The sequence below is a fragment of the Giraffa tippelskirchi genome, chromosome 12 (assembly GCF_054371585.1).
Source record: "Giraffa tippelskirchi isolate mGirTip1 chromosome 12, T2T-mGirTip1v1.2.pri, whole genome shotgun sequence".
Taxonomy (NCBI): Eukaryota; Metazoa; Chordata; class Mammalia; order Artiodactyla; family Giraffidae; genus Giraffa; species Giraffa tippelskirchi.
Window position 1 is genome coordinate 87,855,748 of NC_137286.1, and position 18,379 is coordinate 87,874,126.

The 18,379-nt window shown below is 40.3% G+C and overlaps 2 protein-coding genes across 13 annotated transcripts in view; one reads left to right on the forward strand and one right to left on the reverse strand.

Moving 5' to 3' along the window:
- The window catches only part of LCP1 (lymphocyte cytosolic protein 1), a 90,309-nt gene extending 86,137 nt beyond the window's left edge, over positions 1-4,172 (reverse strand). For 2 of the 3 annotated variants that reach the window (XM_081547408.1, XM_081547402.1), the window contains exons 1-2: positions 4,078-4,172; positions 2,043-2,182 (exon numbers count right to left, since the gene is read on the reverse strand). The gene's annotated coding sequence lies outside the window, so the exon portion shown is untranslated. The remainder of the gene's footprint in view (positions 1-2,042; positions 2,183-4,077) is intronic. The other variant, XM_081547406.1, reaches the window with a different exon arrangement.
- Positions 4,173-4,247: 75 nt separating this feature from the next.
- The window catches only part of LRRC63 (leucine rich repeat containing 63), a 38,834-nt gene continuing 24,702 nt past the window's right edge, over positions 4,248-18,379 (forward strand). For 3 of the 10 annotated variants that reach the window (XR_014070551.1, XM_081547377.1, XM_081547376.1), the window contains exons 1-5: positions 4,248-5,084; positions 5,197-5,435; positions 9,881-10,120; positions 14,743-15,420; positions 15,901-15,969. Coding sequence is in view for 7 of the 10 variants with exons in the window: in XM_081547377.1 (XP_081403503.1) it covers positions 5,351-5,435; positions 9,881-10,120; positions 14,743-15,420; positions 15,901-15,969 (1,072 nt within the window). In the remaining 3 variants the exon portion in view is untranslated. The remainder of the gene's footprint in view (positions 5,085-5,196; positions 5,436-9,880; positions 10,121-14,742; positions 15,421-15,900; positions 15,970-18,379) is intronic. The other 7 variants (XR_014070552.1, XR_014070550.1, XM_081547375.1 and 4 more) reach the window with 3 other exon arrangements.

Consider the following 18,379-nt stretch of genomic DNA (forward strand, 5'->3'; position numbering starts at 1 on the left):
TAAATCCTCACAATATGCTGAATCAGGTACCATTTTACCCCAATTTTACAGGTGAAGAAACCACAGGAGCTTAGAGAGGTTGAGTAGCTGGATCAAGGGCACAGAGTTATCAAGCGGTGGCCAGGGATCTGAACCCAGCAGAGCTGAGCTATGCTGCTTTTGGTCGACACTTGATGCAGATAATAGAATTTTCAATTAACATGAGAACTCTGGGGTAAGATACAACATAAAATCAACACTTAGCCAAGTCCCTTCCACATGGTAAGTAACCGCCATCGATATTTCATCACTCAAAGAATGAAAGACAATGCTTAGTCAACTTAATGGTAAGGAAACAAATATTATTTGCCTTTTTTTGGAGAAGGACACAATCATACATTATATACAAATACCTAATATCATCTGAAGGGCTTCCCAGGTGGCTCAGTGGTGAAGAATCTGCATGTCAATATCAGAACAGCAGGAGACATGGGTTCGCTCTCTGGGTCAGGAAGATCACCTGGAGGAGGAAATGGCAACCCGCTCCAGTACTCTTGCCTGGAAAATCCCATGGACAGAGGAGCCTGGCAGGCTACAGTCCTTGGGGTCGCCAAAAGTCGGGCACGAATGAGCATGTGTGCAACACATGCACGCACACACAATATCAGCAGGTCACAGATAGTCTAAAACAATCACTGAAACTAAGGAAACACAGAACTATTTCTGAGTATTCCAGGTAGTGTGAATAAATAACATTATTCTACCTGAGCAACGTAATACAAAATGTTTAAAAATTTAAAAACTTCAAGTTGTCATAACTATATATAAATAAAGCCTTTGAAAAGATTTAAAATGTCATTTTAATGTCTAAAATTATAAAGCCTCCCAATGAATCACCTGTTGTTTTCATAAGTTTAAAGTTGAGCACCTAGCAAAGAGCTTTACGCATAATTTCCAATAAATCATTCTGGAATGAATGGCTGAATTCATGAATGTGCTTTTACAACAGGCAGACATTGTTCTTTCATTATGTTTGGGATTTTTTTTTTTAATTCTGTGATGCAGGTTTTATGACCTTCCCTTATTAATAATTTTTTTGAAAAAAAAATCCCAGGACTATCATCTTGAAACACAACAAGAAAAAACTAAATAACTGGCTAAAAATTCATTAAGAACAGAAATGAAGTTTTTGCTTGTGCAATGAGATGTATTTGTGTTAGTGTGTGTTAGTCGTTCAGTCGTGTCCAACTCTTTGCAACCCCATGGACTGCAGCCCACCAGGCTCCTCCGTCCATGGGATTTTCCAGACAAGAATACCGGAGTGGGTTGCCATTTCCTTCTTCAGGGGAACTTCCCCACCCAGGGAGCGAACCCAGGTCTCCTGAATTGCAAACAGACTCTTTACCATGAGATAGGAGAGGTTTAAAAAAATGCAGCTTCTTCAAAATATCTTTATTAACATTTAAGAAAATACAAAATTGTTCTGTATCAAGCAGAATGAAAGAACATGAAATAAAAGTATACGTTTAAGCCACTGTGACTGATAAAAGAGTAAAGACATTTTTTAGTATATATATAAAACTCAGATCAAGAAAATACCTCTTTCTCAAAAGCATTTTTGTGCCTTGGCTTACCTTGGAGGCTTAATGGTTTAGCCAATGTGCTCTCAAAATTAACTATTCATTTTTTAAAAGAACTTCTAAGAATTAACATGAGCATAAACATAAAAATCACTGCAGTTATTTCCATAAAGTAAAATGCTAAATTAAATTTACACTGACCAAACTATTCCATAAACCTCCATTCCTTTTTAAAAGGAAAACAAATTAACAGAGGCTTATATAGAAAACAACGAAAATTTCTACCAATGGTTTCTACACCATTCCAACAAAGCTGAGTCTTCACCAATAGCAAATCTGAGATCCCCCAAATGTCCCCCACTCATTAGAAAAATCAATAGCACTACCTGCAGGGTGCACAGGGTTGCTTGTGCATAAAGCTTTTATCTCATTTTTAGCAACATTTTTAAAAAAATGCAGGATGTACACAACCTTGGCACTCACCATTACTGTAGCCTCCTGAATACAATCTGTTAAAAGTGTTGTGGTTCAGTTTGACAAGCTTCATCGCACAGTTCTGCCAAATTGCAAAGCTAATGGGACAATCAAAAGGCTGCCTGTACTGTACATCAGGTAAAGGAAGCCTTTAAAATCAAAGAGGGAGTTGTATTATTTAAAGAGACATGATTATTTAAACAAAAACAAGGAGAAAAGGAGATTGAGGTAGCAATACTCTCTAAAAAATTTTAAAAATTAATAAATTAAGTAAAAATAATAAAAGAACCCAAACTGAATGTGATGTGTACTTTCTAAATCTGGCCTGCACTTGTACATCATTTCCATAGATGAAGCATATAATTTGTGTTACAAAAACTGATATATATATATGTGTGTATATATATATATATATATATATATACGTATAACACCAAGCCATGAATTTAATTTTCATAATCACAATCTCATTTGCCTAAACGTTCCATGCTAAGTAACAGAAGTAGGAAGCAGTGGAAAACAAAATATTCACACCTCTGGAGATTACATATTAATCAGCCCTAGTTTCTGCCTCGTATTTGCTAGAAGAAATATGCAGGCAATGAAGTCTGATGCCTCATTCCATGTGTGACAAAGCGTTTTTTAAAAAACTATTGATAAGCATATCGCTTTGATTTTGATTATGCAATCCTAAGCATAAATTTCTAAGCCCAAGCACTGGTGGGTAAAACTTAATCTCAGTATTGCAGTTCAAACAACTTTTATGAGGACAGAGGGGGAAAAGAAATGAAAGTGTTAGTCTCTCAGTCAAGTCCAACTCTTTGGGACCCCATGGACTGTAGCCCGCCAGCTTGTCTGCCCATGGGATTCTCCAGGCAAGAATACTGGAGTGGGTAGCCATTCCTTTCTCCAGGGGATCTTCCTGACCCAGGGATGGAACCCATGTCTCCTGCATTGCAGGCAGATTCTTTACTATCTGAGCCACCAGGGATGCCCCAAGAGGATAGGAACCCGACTCTTATCTATTGGAACATAAACCTTTTTTATGGGTAAAAATACAAACACCTTTCACACTTACAAAATATGCACAACACATATTACTTGAGATAAAATCTAGCAAATCAGATTTGCTTGTTGTCAACTCTCTCATCTTTCTGAGAAGCTAATTGATCTATGCAGTGGACACAGACAAAAATGGAATAAATTCATGGTCTGGGGCAGCAGTGTAACTGGGACATAGCTATTTTAAAATTAAAAGAAACCACATGCAAAGGAAAACAAGGTGCAGAATATTTCCCAGAATCTGATTAAATATTTTTTTACTTTTCCACTTTTTTTTATTGACTGTTTAAAAATATATGCTTGTTCCCAAGACTTGGTTAGGGAGTAAATATTGAAAGATCCCTAAAGTTACCAAGATTTACACACAAGTCTCACCTTCCAACAACTGTTACTGAACTTCCTACACTTATAAAATAAAGCACAACAAAACACAAAAAGACTGGAAGGAAGCTCCATCTACTTTACTGAGTTGGGATTCACACACCTACCTAATGAATTTTCTCTCTCACACTTTCTCCCTCAAATCTCCAAAGAGACGTATGCGCATACATGCAAACACACACGATGTATATCGATCATTGTACAGACAGGTTCATCAACACCACGACACAGGACACAAATCACGATATGAATCAGGATAAATAACGAGGGCAGTGAGAAATGGGTTTCTTTCAAAGCCCGCTCGATCATTTATGCCCTACTTCTTTCTACACGTTTCCTCTTCAGCGAAGAACTTTAAAGGATCAGGAAGACAAAACAGGTTGCATTAAAAGAAGAGAAACAGAATGCTCGCTATTCGAGAGCCCTGCAAAAGCAGCCAGGCGACTAAGGCTGCGCAGAAGTGCGGGACGCAAGAACACCAGCCCGGACCCTAGATACCCGAGTAAAGCATCTTGCAAGTGAGAAAAGTAAATACATGATAGTGGTCACTGTCATTAAGAATGAAAGCAGTAATAACGATTGTCACCACAGGGTTCCGTACAGCAGGTACACGTGGAGCTGGCTTCTCCTGCAGCCCCGCACAGCGGCCGACGAAGGCGAGAGGCCTCCGAGCGCGCCGCCCGCTGGGGCGGGACCAGCTGCGCGGGGCTCCGCGGGAGGGTGCGCGCCCCGCCCGGCCCCGCCCTCCCCTCCTGCGCCTGCGCGCCCGGCAGACGGGACCTGTGTATTGGCTTCTGGTTGCTAGGAGACTTGTCCGCTTGGCCCCACCTGGCCGGCGGGTGAAGGTGACCTGGGTGCTTTCTTTCGGGACAGCATCCCGCCGGAAGACCTGCGACCTCACTTCACCTTAACCTGCCTCCGTTCCCAGGAAGAGGCGATTAAAAAAGGAAAAGCTGATTGTTTTGAAAAGCAGCTGATTGCCCTAAAGGATAGCATAGGGATCCAACGTTTCCAAGCACCTCTTCCAAAAATAAGAACGGGAAATTACCAGCATCAAGTGGGACGTACTACCAGGAAACAGATCGTGAGCGCTTGCGTGCCAAATCATCTTTGGAGGAGTATAAAGCAGGCCGTTTGTGCTCCGGAGCGTACCCGTCTAGACTGTCAACGGAATAGCCATGTGCCAGGCTCTTTGATACTGTCCCGACGAAACACACAATATTTGGTTTTATCTTCAGGCATCATTTCTAAACAGTACTAATCGGGACTGGGATTGTAGAAAATCTCATTATATTGAAGGCATTTATTTGGGGGTTAAATAGTTATGGCCCAACTGTACTGATTGAATTTAAAATAAGTCATTATTACGGAAAGAAAACATCTTTTTGGTGAAGAGTTAAATATTGTGGATTTTCAGAGGCTGTGGAGGGACTTCCTCACCTTTTTTGACCAAAAACTCTTCCCAAATTTATAAATTGATAACATTTTGGAGGTAGGAGAAAAAATGAGTGTCGTTTCTACCATTCTGGAAAAGCAGTATTTACTAGCTGAAATAACACTACCAGATTGACTTTTTTGTTAACACGTGATTTAAGATGGTCCTGATTGGTAATAGTCTATGTATTTTTAAATTTTGTGTTAATTATAAGCCAAAATTTTATCTAGATTCTTTCTAGAAGACTTAAGGAACTGTTTTTATTACCCTCTTTTTCTTTTATAGGAATTCTGCTTGGACTCAGTGTAGTATTAGCATGGGATGATTTTCATTAGGATTTAATCTGGATTCGAATGAATTTTTCAGCAACAATTGAAACATATTCAAAAACTTTTAAGTTCTTCACCCATAGCTGTGACAAATAGTGCTTATTATTAAAATGCAAAAACACCCACAACTTCTTCGAAGACCTTTACCTCCAAATCTCCCTAAGCTGTCTTTATGTCAGAAGAAAGTCCATGCAGGTATGTGTATTAATCAGATATGTTATCAGCTTTTTTTGTTTGTTTTTCATAGAATTTTCTCAACCTGCACAGTTCAGCATCACAGTAAAGACATTCATTGGGGACTTCCCTGGTGGTCTAGTGGCTAAGACTCCAAGTGGATAATGCAGGGCCCTCAGGGTTTGATGCCTGGTCAGGGAACTAGATCCCACATGTTGCAGCAGCCAAATAAATAAATATAAATATAAAGACACTCACTAATGACTATAACTTAGAGATTTTTATGTAATATGGTAACATCTAATTCATTCTACAAATACAGTTGATTCTCACTTTTTGTGGATTCTGTAGGAGTGAATTTACCTAACTGCTAGAATCCATTTGTAATCCCCAACCCAGAACATTGTACTATGTTTTGTCCTTTTAACTCCAAAATATATCCTGAAGAACACTTCAGAGCAGTATATGGAGCTCTTTCTCTCTCCTTTTATAATAGACTGTGTGCAGCAAGAGGGTGTGTATGGTAATTCCTGGATGCATCCAGGGCAGTGAAAGCAAACATATTCCCAACAGTGGTGGGAAAAGGATACTGCTCCGCCTTCTTGTTTTAGCTCTCATAAACAACTGCCACCTTTCCGGTCTAAATAGTGCCATAATTTCTGAATTCTGTACTTTTGGTTGCTGATTTAATTGTCTAAAATAGCCCCCAAGTGTAGTGTAGTACAAGAAAGCTATGACGTGCCTTCCAGAGAGAACATATGCGTTAGGTAATTTTCCTCAGGCCCGAGTTACAGTGTTGTTGGCTGAGAGTTCAATGTTGATGAATCGACAATCTAAAGTGTCTTTAAGTAGGAACACATATAAAACAAGGTTGTGTGTATTGATTGGTTGCTGCTAATGTTGAGATCAGAGGCTTGCAGGAACCTGACCCTGTATTTTCCCAAAAAGTAATAGCTTAGTGTTGGATAATTCAGTGCTCACTGAGACTAGAGAACAGAACTGCCCTGAATCATGAGAACTGACTGTATTTATAAGCACAGTGCTAAAAACTGGAGCTATAATAGTGAGTAAAACAAACTCTGCCAATTCTCTTTATTAGTTACCCTTTGGTGAGATCCAACAATCATATAATTAAATGTAAAATTACCCTGTGATAAATGCTATGAAGTAAAGGAGAGCCACTTATAACTTTATATAATACTCTTAATCCTCTCTTTCTGTATATGGTATTTATTGACTCCTTACTTATAAGCAATGATAAAATTAGCATACATCCTTTTCTTCCCCCTTTTCATTCTCTTCTATCATCTGATTTTAGTTGATTATATTAATTATTTTAGTGTCAACACTTATAAGCATATTACAATATGCTTAGTCTATAACTTGATGTACAGTGCTAAATCCTTTTGATGCAGGGCCATAAAAGATGTATGAATCAATACATCTATGTTATACACAATTTTCTTTCCCACATTTCCTACCTACTTTTGTTATATCATTTCTATATATTTCTAGTGTTTTATATTTCTGCATTTACAATCTGTTCTATAGTAATAATACCCACAGTTATATAGATATACTGCTCACTACCAGTTCTTTGGCTGTAGTTTTCCATTTATTTTTCTGTTGAAGTCCATCATCTAGCACAGAGTTTCTCACTATTGCCATTTTGAGCTGGATAATTCTTTTTGTGGTGGGGATGAGGGTGGGTGGGGGGAGTGCAGGGATGGACCATCTTGCTTTGGCAACTTGGATAGTTAATGACCTTGACTATTATTAATCTTATGTCCCCAAAGGCTCTTGGCAGAGTGCTTTGCATGTAACAGGTGTTAGAAATACTTGTTGAATGAATGAATGAATAAATACCTAAAATGTCTGAAGTATGATTTATAAAAATGAGTAGTCAAGTATTGAAATAAAATTGAAATAACATGTACAATTTGCATACAACACTAAATTCTGTAGTGAATTAATGACATGAATCTGGTCCCTGTCTTTCAGGACTTTTCAAGACTTTTAGTTAAACTCTGTTGTATGTGTTGATATGCATACAATGAGAACCTAAAATAACAATACAAAGCAGCATAGAATTTATGTCCAGTTAATGGTACAGACAGTGGTAGTTCATACATGTGTGAAACCCTGGGGGCAGCGGTGGGACGTGAGCTAAGACTTGAGAAATTAGTAAAAGTGAAGTGAAATATGTTTAATTATAGAGGAGATCAGTATAGTTTTTGATGGCAGAGCAGTCTATTGGAAAAGTAGAATTTTAACATTCTAAAAGAAAAAAAATAGAAATCATGGGGAAATGTGTCCAAAAATAGAGAAGTCTGAATTGAGAAGACAGATATTATCTTCGTTGGGCAGATTTCCCTAAGCACCTCTTCTCTTTGCATCCAGTCAGAGTACTTTCCTTTATGGTCCCATAGTATCCCCGACCTACCCTCTACTGACCTCTTATTCTCTAGTATAACTGTTTACCTGCCTAGTGGTATCTGTTGCTCAGTTGTATCCGACTCTTTGCAACCCCACGGACCATAGCCCACCAGCCTCCTCTGTCCATGCGATTTCCCAGGCAAGAAGACTGGTTGTTTAGTCACTAAGTCATGTCCAACTATTTTGTGACCCCATGGACTGTATCCCTCCAGGCTCCTCTATCCATGGGATTTTCCAGGCAAGAATACTAGAGTGAGTTGCCATTTCCTTCTTCAGGGGATCTTCCTGATCCAGAAATCGAACCTGAGTCTACTGCATTGGCAGGCAGATTCTTTACCACTGCGCCATCTGGGAAGCCTATTTTCTATATTAAATTGCAAGACCTTTGATGGTAGTAAGATTTCTGCTGTGTAATTGTACTCTCAGCACTATGTGTACAGCCAGCACATGTTAAAAAAGTGAAAAAGTGTTTGTCTCTCACTTGTGTCCAACGCTGTGCAACCCCTTGAACTATAGCCCACCAGGCTCCTCTGTCCATGGGATTCTTCAGGCAAGAATATTGGAGTGGGTAACCATTCCCTTTTCCAGGGTATCTTCCTGACCCAGGGATTGAACCCAGGTGTCCTGCATTGCAAGTGGATTCTTTACTGTCCAATGAGGTGTTAAATGTTTGTTGAATTAATTAATGAGAACAGTAGGTATGGGTTGTGTTAATCAAGAAAGATGGATTGTATTGAGTTGGTAATACATTACAGAAAAACCCTGAATTTTAGCCATCCAATATAAGGTTTAAGGTAGACTTTGAAAGAAGAAAATGATTTAAATTGGTTAGTAAGAGAAGGTGTTACACACTGTTTGATCAACAAAAAAAACTCAGGTCTGCCTAAAAAAAGAACAGTGTCAGAAAAGGAAAAGTGATCTCACTCAATCTAATAGGTAACTGTTCTAACCAATAATAATAACAATGTATTGGGTGAGTATAGTATGGGGATAAATGGAATGGATGACAGCAATTTTATATGGAATGGAGGGAAGAATTGGGACTACACTGTTAAAAGATACTTTCTATCGCCATTAAGCAGTGTAGTGTTTGTTGAAAGTAGACTTAGAGTCATTGTAAATATATATTGCAAACTCTGGAGCAAGCATTTAAAATAATTTTATAGGTGTAACTGATATACTAACAGAGTAATGAAACTGAAGGATAGAAACTGACTCATAAAATTCTCAACTAAAACCAGAAAAGACAGAAGAAGAATGGAAGATTTTTAAAGAGATGACAAAGTAAAACAGCTGCAACAAATAGAAAACTTTACAAATGTGGCAGATGTTAAGTCAGCAATGTCAATCATTTGTTAAAATGTGAATGGTCTAAGTGTGCCAATTAAATGATAGAAACTGTCATAGTAGATAAGAGACAAGAGCTAATTACATATTGTCTGCAAGAAACTCCCTTTAAATATAAAAATGAGTCAGTCAGTTCAGTCGCTCAGTCATTCCTGACTCTTTGCAACCCCATGGACTGCAACACGCCAGGCCTCCTTGTCCGTCACCAACTCCTGGAGTTTACTCAAACTCATGTCCACTGAGTTGGTGATGCCATCCAACCATCTTATCCTCTGTCATCCCCCTTCTCCTCCCACCTTCAATCTTTCCCAGCATCAGGGTCTTTTCCAAAGAGTCAATTCTTTGCATCAGGTGGCCAAAGTATTGGAGTTTCAGCTTCAACATCAGTCCTTCCAATGAATATTCAGGACTGATTTCCTTCAGGATGGACTGGTTGGATCTCCTTGCAGTCCAAGGGACTCTCAAGAGTCTTCTCCAACACCACAGTTCAAAAGCATCAATTCTTCAGTGCTCAGCTTTCTTTATAGTCCAATTCTCACATCCATACATGACTACTGGAAAAATCATAGCCTTGACCAGAGGGACCCTTGTTGGCAAAGTAGTCTCTGCTTTTTAATATGCTGTCTAGGTTGGTTATAACTTTTCTTCCAAGAAGTAAGTGTCTTTTAATTTCATGGCTGCAGTCACCCTCTGCAGTGATTTTGGAGTCCAGAAAAATAAAGTCTGCCACTGCTTCCACTGTTTCACCATCTATTTACCACGAAGTGATGGAGAGGTGGCTGCGTGGTGCAGGAGTGGCCAAGAGAAGCTACCCCACATCCAAAGTCAGGAGCAGCACCCGAGAGGAGATGCCCCACGTCCAAGATCAGGAGCGGCGGCTGCACTGTGCTGGAGCAGCCGTGAAGAGCTACCTCACGCCCAAGGTAAGAGAAACCCAAGTAAGATGGTAGGCACTGAGAGAGGGCATCAGAGGGCAGACAGACTGAAACCACAATCACAGACAACTATCCAATCTGATCACATGGACTACAGCCTTGTCTAACTCAATGAAACTAAGCCATGCCATGTGGGGCCACCCAAGACGGAGGGGTCATGTTGGAGAGGTCTGACAGAATGTGGTCCACTGGAGAAGGGCATGGCAAACCACTTCAGTATTCTTGCCTTGAGAACCCCATGAACAGTATGAAAAGGCAGAAAGATAGGACACTAAAAGATGAACTCCCCAGGTCGGTAGGTGCCCAATATGCTACTGGAGATCAGTGGAGAAATAACTCCAGAAAGAATGATGGGATGGAGCCAAAGCAAAAACAACACCCAGTTGTGGATGGGACTGGTGATAGAAGCAAGGTCCAATGCTGTAAAGAGCAATATTGCATAGAAACCTGGAATGTTAGGTCCATGAATCAAGGCAAATTGGAAGTGGTCAAACAGGAGATGGCAAGAGTGAACATTAATCAGCGAACTAAAATGGACTGGAATCGGTCAATTTAACTCAGATGACCATTATATCTACTATTGTGGGCAGGAGTCCCTTAGAAGAAATGGAGTAGCCATCATGGTCAACAAAAGAGTCTGAAATGCAGTACTTGAATGCAATCTCAAAAAACAACAGAATGATCTCTGTTCATTTCCAAGGCAAACCTCTCAATATCACGGTAATCCAAGTCTGTGCCCCAACCAGTAATGCTGAAGAAGCTGAAGTTGAACAGTTCTATGAAGACCTACAAGACCTTTTAGAACTAACACCCCAAAAAGATGTCCTTTTCATTATAGGGGACTGGAATGCAAAAGTAGGAAGTCAAGAAACACCTGGAGTAACAGGCAAATTTGGCCTTGGAGTACAGAATGAAGCAGGGCAAAGGCTACTAGAGTTTTGCCAAGAGAACGCACTGGTCATAGCAAACACCCTCTTCCAACAGCACAAGAGCAGACTCTATGCATGGACATCACCAGATGGCCAACACCAAAATAAGATTGATTATATTCTTTGCAGCCAAAAATGGAGAAGCTCTATACAGTCAGCAAAAACAAGACTAGGAGCTGACTGTGGCTCAGATCATGAACTCCTTATTTCCAAATTTAGACATAAATTGAAGAAAGTGGGGAAAACGACTAGACCATTCAGGTATGACCTAAATCAAATCCCTTATGATTATACAGTGGAAGTGAGAAATAGATTTAAGGGACTAGATCTGATAGACAGAGTGCCTGATGAACTATGGATTGAGGTTCATGACACTGTACAGGAGACAGGGATCAAGCCCATCCCCAAGAAAAAGAAATGAAAAAGGCAAAATGGCTGTTTTAGGAGGCCTTACAAATAGCTGGGAAAAGAAGAGAAGCAAAAAGCAAAGGAGAAGAGGAAAGATATAAGCATCTGAATGTAGAGTTCCAAAGAATAGCAAGGAGAGGTAAGAAAGCCTTCCTCAGTTATCAATGCAAAGAAATAGAAGAAAACAATAGAATGGGAAAGACTAGAGATCTCTTCAAGAAAATTAGAGATACCAAGGGAACATTTCATGCAAAGATGGGCTCAATAAAGGACAGAAATTGTATGGACCTAACAGAAGCAGAAGATATTAAGAAGTGGCAAGAATACACAGAAGAACTATACAAAAAAGATCTTTACTACCCAGATAATTACGATGGTGTGATCACTCACCTAGAGCCAGACAATCTGGAATGTGAAGTCCAGTGGCCTTAGAAAGCATCACTATGAACAAAGCTAGTGGAGGTGATGGAATTCCACTTGGGCTATTTCAAATCGTGAAAGATGATGCTGTGAAAGTGCTGCACTCGATATGCCAGCAAATTTGGAAAACTCAGCAGTGGCCACAGGACTGGAACAGGTCAGTTTTCGTTCCAATCCCAAAGAAAGGCAATGCCAAAGAATGCTCAAACTACCGCACAATTGCACTCATCTCACACGCTAACAAAGTAATGCTCAAAATTCTCCAAGCCAGGCTTCAGCAATATGTGAACCATGAACTTCCAAACGTTCAAGCTGGTTTTAGAAAGGCAGAGGAACCAGAGATCAAATTGCCAACATCTGCTGGATCATCCAAAAAGCAAGAGAGTTCCAGAAAAACATCTATTTCTGCTTTATTAACTATGTCAAAGCCTTTGACTGTGTGGATCACAATAAACTGTGGAAAATTCTGAAAGAGATGGGAATACCAGACCACCTGACCTGCCTCTTGAGAAACCTGTATGCAGGTCAGGAAGCAACAGTTAGAACTGGACATGGAACAACAGACTGTTTCCAAATAGGAAAAGGAGTGTGTCAAGGCTGTATATTGTCACCCTGCTTATTTAACTTCTATGCAGAGTCCATCATGAGAAATGCTGGGCTAGAAGAAGCACAAGCTGGAATCAAGATTGCTGGGAGAAATATCAATAACCTCAGACATTCAGATGACACCACCCTTATGGCAGAAAGTGAAGAAGAACTAAAGCGCCTCTTGATGAAAGTGAAAGAGGAGAGTGAAAAAGTTGGCTTAAAGCTGAACATTCAGAAAACTAAGATCAATAGAATGGGAAAGACTAGAGATCATGGCATCCAGTCCCATCACTTCATGGGGTCGCAAAGAGTCGGACACGACTGAGCAAACTGATGGGACCAGATGCCATGATCTCTACTCTTTCCCATTCTATTGTTTCCCTCTATTTCTTTGCACTGATCACTGAGGAAGGCTTTCTTATCTCTCCTTGCCGTTGTTTGGAACTCTGCATTCAAATGGGTATATCTTAGGGATAGAGAAAGATTCTCATACTAACACTAATCAAAAGAAGGCTGGAGTAGCTATGTTCACTGGTTTTTTAAAATTATTTATTCATTTGTCTGCAAGTTGCAGGGTGATGGATGTAGCTCCCTGACCAGGGATCAGACCTGGTCCCCCTACCTTGAGAGCCCAGAGTCCTAGCCTCTGAACCACTAAGGAAGTCCTAGCTTGTTTTCTTATCTGTTGAGTTTAAGAGCTCTTTATTTGGATGCAAGCCCTTTATCAGATGTGACATCTCTCTCCCAAGGCTTTCCTAGTCACTTTCATCTATTAGCCTTGTCTCATTTTTAGATATCAAACCACAAGCCCAATCTAAATCGATACTCTCATCTAGCATGCAGTTAAACCTTGCCCTTTCACCCAACTCAGACTAGGTCTGCTAATTTTTAGACAACCCAGAGAAATACCTTGTTCTTTTGCTTCTCTTGTCTCACTCATAATTTCTGGTATTTTCATAGGTGGGGGCTAGGGGTGGGGAAGAGTTAAGGAGTTAAGAGTGAAGGTGACCATCAGTCATGAGTCTCTGCACTGCTCACCCCCCACCCCCTAAATGGCAGGATGTAGCGATCAAGTAGATTCAAAGCTTCTCTTGTCTTCCTGCAGTTGAGACACAGCACTGGAAGGGCAGAGACATTTTTGTGACTCTGAGGTGTATGGGGGTGGGGAAACCATGGTAAGGAGTGGTGAGATATTATTTTCTCCTTGTGGCATACACTCCTATTCTCTATAGGTGATTTAGACCCTAACTTGGTTGGAAGTGGGGATAAATCCTTCTTTCACCCACCACAAGGAGAGGAATATCAGGGAAATACAAAGCACTCCAAGAGCTCTATTCAGAGAAAATCCTCTCTACAAATACAGACCAGCCTCTAGCCATCTCTCATGTGTGGACAGCAGGTGAGAGCTGCACTTGCTTTGGCCATCTCTTTGCAAATCTTGCCTTAACGAATCTATTATATCCTCATTAGAATATTGAAGCCCTCAACCCACTCCAGTGTTCTTGCCTGGAGAATCCCAGGGATGGAGGAGCCTGGTGGGCTGCCATCTATGGGGTCGCACAGAGTCGGACACGACTGAAGCGACTTAGCAGCAGCAGCAGCATTTATTGTGCTCAACTGAGACAATAGACAAAAATGTCATTTAACATTCCATCACAACAGAAAGAGATAGCATAATAGGATGTAGTGAAGTTCCTAAGAATGCAGGCACAGGGCATTTGCTGGACCTAAGAGAGAAGAGAATACTTCTGGTTGTAACCCGGATGAACTTGTGGTACCTTGTAGCCAGTATCAGAATGCTATCATGGTCAAAAGACACCTTGGTCTGACATCTGGCTTTGAAAAGAAATGTAAATCCTTGCTCATAGAAGTTTCAAATGAGGAAGAGATAATGATAAATAATAAAAAGCCCAACTTCAGGTCATTTTTACCTTCTATATTGTCAGAGATTTTAGTGGCAACTGCTCAAAAATCTCCCTTTATGTCATGCTCTTCTCCATCTACTCTGTTCTTCCAAGAATAGCTCCCTACTCTTTCTAACACAGTTTAGCCTTTTCAGTTCTCCAGTTTTTCACTCAAACTTTATCCCTGTTAGCTAAACAAAAGTCCTGATAATTGAGTGAGTATATACAGAAACATCTTAAGAAGGTGGGGGAGGGTGAGCGGATTAAAAAAGCTATGAATGCTAATACATTAATGGTTTTGCTCCTGACACCTTGATAAACGTAATTGAATTCTGCTTTATTTTTTCTTTTTCTGGTTTAGTCAGGACTGGTGAAACTAAGCTACCACGTGTACACTTCGTTCAAGAAAAAACCGCTTCAGTTGAAAGAGAGAAAACTAGCTTTCCTGTTGTTCCAAGGGATCAAGCACAAACCCCTGTCAGTATTCAAAACCTCTCCCTTGATCATCATGTACAACAAAGAGTGACGACTATTTCAACAACTAAAAAACCTCCTAAGCGTGTCTATTGGCGCATTCCAGAGACTGCTACTGGTTCCGTATTTCTCCCAAGGTGTCGTTCAGCTTCAACTCGGGTTTTTGGGAAAGAAATAAGCAGAATGGAAGGTCCAGAGAAATCAGAAGGGCCATTAAAAATACAAAACATTTACACCAGCATTTTAAAAGACATTCTGATTCTCTCTTCGGAGTTCCCCAGAGTTCCAAGTGCCGCTCCTTCCGTGCCTAGTCCCAAGCTCAAGGAGGTTTACTCTGACCACTTTTTACAAGAGAGCAACATCTATACTTTGAAGCAGCCCCTGTTACGTTTAAATGCAACAGTGCCGATCCCTGTACCGAGGACCATGCCTGTGAAACCCACAAGTCAGTGGTCTGACCGTGTACAAAGCCGAACAGTGACACTCAATATTACTGATTTCCCAGGTCTCATGTTCATACCGTCACCAGTTTTACCAAGGAAACCTCTAAGACAGTCTATGATAGGTAAATCCAGTCTGGAGATGGTCTGTAATAATGGGGTCAAGTAGAGCAAAGGCAGAGGTGCATCGCAGCACATGGTGGTCCCCCCTTGGGTTTGCAGGGTAGAATGATGGGATTCCTTTTCGCCTGTATCTTAAAGAGATGGAGCAGAATGCAGTGACAGAAATCCTGACCTTGCAGGTCTGCCAAGGACAGACTGGAAACTCCACCCCTGATGGTGGTGATGGGAACCAGATAAAGCCTTTCAAAGCATCAGAGAAGCTCATAAAAAGGAGCAGTAGGAGTGAATGGGCCTCCTCCTTAAGGTGGTTTTGATGAACTCTAGAAGCAGAAGGCCAGTGCAGAGGGATGCCTCCCTGGGTGCATTTTTTCCATGGATAACCTCAATTCATTAAAAGATGAACAATTATAATAATATCCTAACATCCTCAACATGAAATTTCACGCAGATCTAACCATGGTCCTATTTTAATTTTTTTCTAGAAAGCTATGTAACAGAACATGAACATATAGACACTGTCCCAAAGCAAAGCATGCTGAGCCTACATGAAGGTAAATAGAAGGTTTATACTGTTCTTTAAAAAATTATATATATGATTCTCTTGCCACTGAAGTATTTGTGATTTTGTGCAATTGTGTATATGTGTGTGATTCACACATATGTCACACCTCATTATCAGTTCCTTAAACTATTTACTCAGCAACTTTTTTTTTTAATTTATTTGGCTGCACCGGGTCTTGGTGGCAGCACGCAGGATTTTCAGTTACAGCATGCGGAATCTAGTTTCCTGACCAGGGATCGAATCCGGGCCCTCTGTATTTGAAGCACAGTCTTTACCACTGGACCACTAGGGAAGTCCCCAGCTACTATTTTTAAAGTGCTGACTGTAAACGCAACTCTGTACTGATGTTGGGATCATAAAAGCTAGAGTATTCTTAATCTGAGTGGGAAAGACAGATATGCCATCATGACAGCTGCTTGCCATGTGCCAGCACTGCCTTGACCTTATTTACTGAGTAGAAACAAACAAAAAAATCATTTTGAAAGAAAGATGACTTCATCCTACACCTCACGTTATTTCTATAAATAGTATTTATACTATAAATAGTATAATATTTCACAAATAGTGTGTAGTTAGCAGTTCACAGTTTTCAGGTACACAAAGAAAGACAAAATGAATGGGAACTGGCAGAAAGAGTAAGCAGTAGAAACAGACCCACAGATGTTCAGGGTGTTGGGTGTTTCTAAACTGGGTGTGTACTGGACAACACATTCAGCAGGAAACATCGGCTGAGATGCTAACGAAGTCAGCATGAATTTTAACAGTTGCACAGGAGACAGTTATTAAAGTTTTCAAGCTCTGTTGAAGTGAAGGGGCTTTGGTAAGCTTTCATTTGAAGACCCAGGGGACCCATGCCTTGGGAATAAGAATGGTGTTTGAGGAGAAAGGACAAAACTAAAATAGGTTATCCCCTGCAAAACTCAAAACCAATCCTTGGTAAATCACAGTGATACTTCCTGTCCAGTCAAAGAAAATCTAACACTTACTAGAGACAGAGAATATTATCCAGACTCTTTAAAATTTTTATCCAGAATGTCCAGCTTTAAGTTAAAAAACCACAAGGCATCCTAAAAACAAGATAAAATATCTGAAAACCAGTAGAAAGAAACAGACAATAGGATGAGAATCACACATTCAGATATTGGAATTTTCAAACAAGGATTTTAAAATAATTGTGATTACTATGTTGAAAAAAAAATAGTTGGAGAATTTTATCAGAGAACTGAAATTTTTGTTTTTAAAAATAATCACACAAAATTTTAGAACAGGAAGCATAATATAACAAATTAGTGATTCAATGGATGTGTTTAAGTAGGAGATGGTGGCTCAGACAGTAGAGAATCTGCCTGCAATCTAGGAGACCCAGGTTCGATCCCTGGATCAGGAAGATCCCCTGGAGAAGGGAATGGCTATTCAGTCCAGTATTCTTGCCTGGGAAATCCCATGGACAGAGGAGCCTGGCAGGCTGTTGTCCTTGAGATCTCAAAGAGTCGGACACGACTGAGTGACTAACACTTTTCAATCTCACACTATACACAGAAGAACACTCCAAACATAAAACTTTCTTTTTTCCTCAGTTGTATTGAGATATAATTCACATGTAACTCTGTATACATTTAAAGTATACAGCACACTGATTTGATGCATGAATATATGGTAAAATGATTACCACAATAAATTTAGTTAATATCCATCACTTCACAATTTTTTCTTGTGACGAAAATTTTAAACTTGACTCTCTCAGCAACTTTCAGATATACTTTCAAATATATGTATGTAATATCGTTAACTGTAGCAACCACAGGGCTTTCTGAGCACACTATCCTTCTAGCTGTTCCCTGTCTCTGTCTGTGACATAAATTAACTTCTGGGTCTCCTCCGTGGCATGTGCATGTGTGTGCTTAGTTGCTAAGTTGTGTCCAACTCTTTGAGACCCCATGGACTGTAGCCCAACAGGCTCCTCTGTCTATGGGACTCTGCAGGCAAGAATACTGGAGTGGGTTGCTATTCCCTTCTCCAGGGGTTCTTTCCGACCCAGAAATTGAACCCTCATCTCCTGCATTGCAGGCAAATTCTTTACCACTGACCCACTGAGAAGCTCCCCCATGTCATAGACCTGAACAAATCAGGTTAGTATCTCTAACTTACAGAGTTTATTCCTCTTTGATGTTTCCCTCTTTGAAAGTTCCAGGTGAGTTTTAGCATCCTCAGATCCTTCAGAGATCTGTCAGGGAATTTCTAACCACCTCTCCCACCTCCATCTCCCTACCTTTCAATCAGAAGCCAATGTGTGAGCTTAGCCGTGAGCGTGGGTGGACAGGACGCAGGTCAAGACTTATGTCTTCACTCATTCTCCATTCCTGTTGCTCTGTTCCCTCCCACGAGGCAAGGAATTTCTG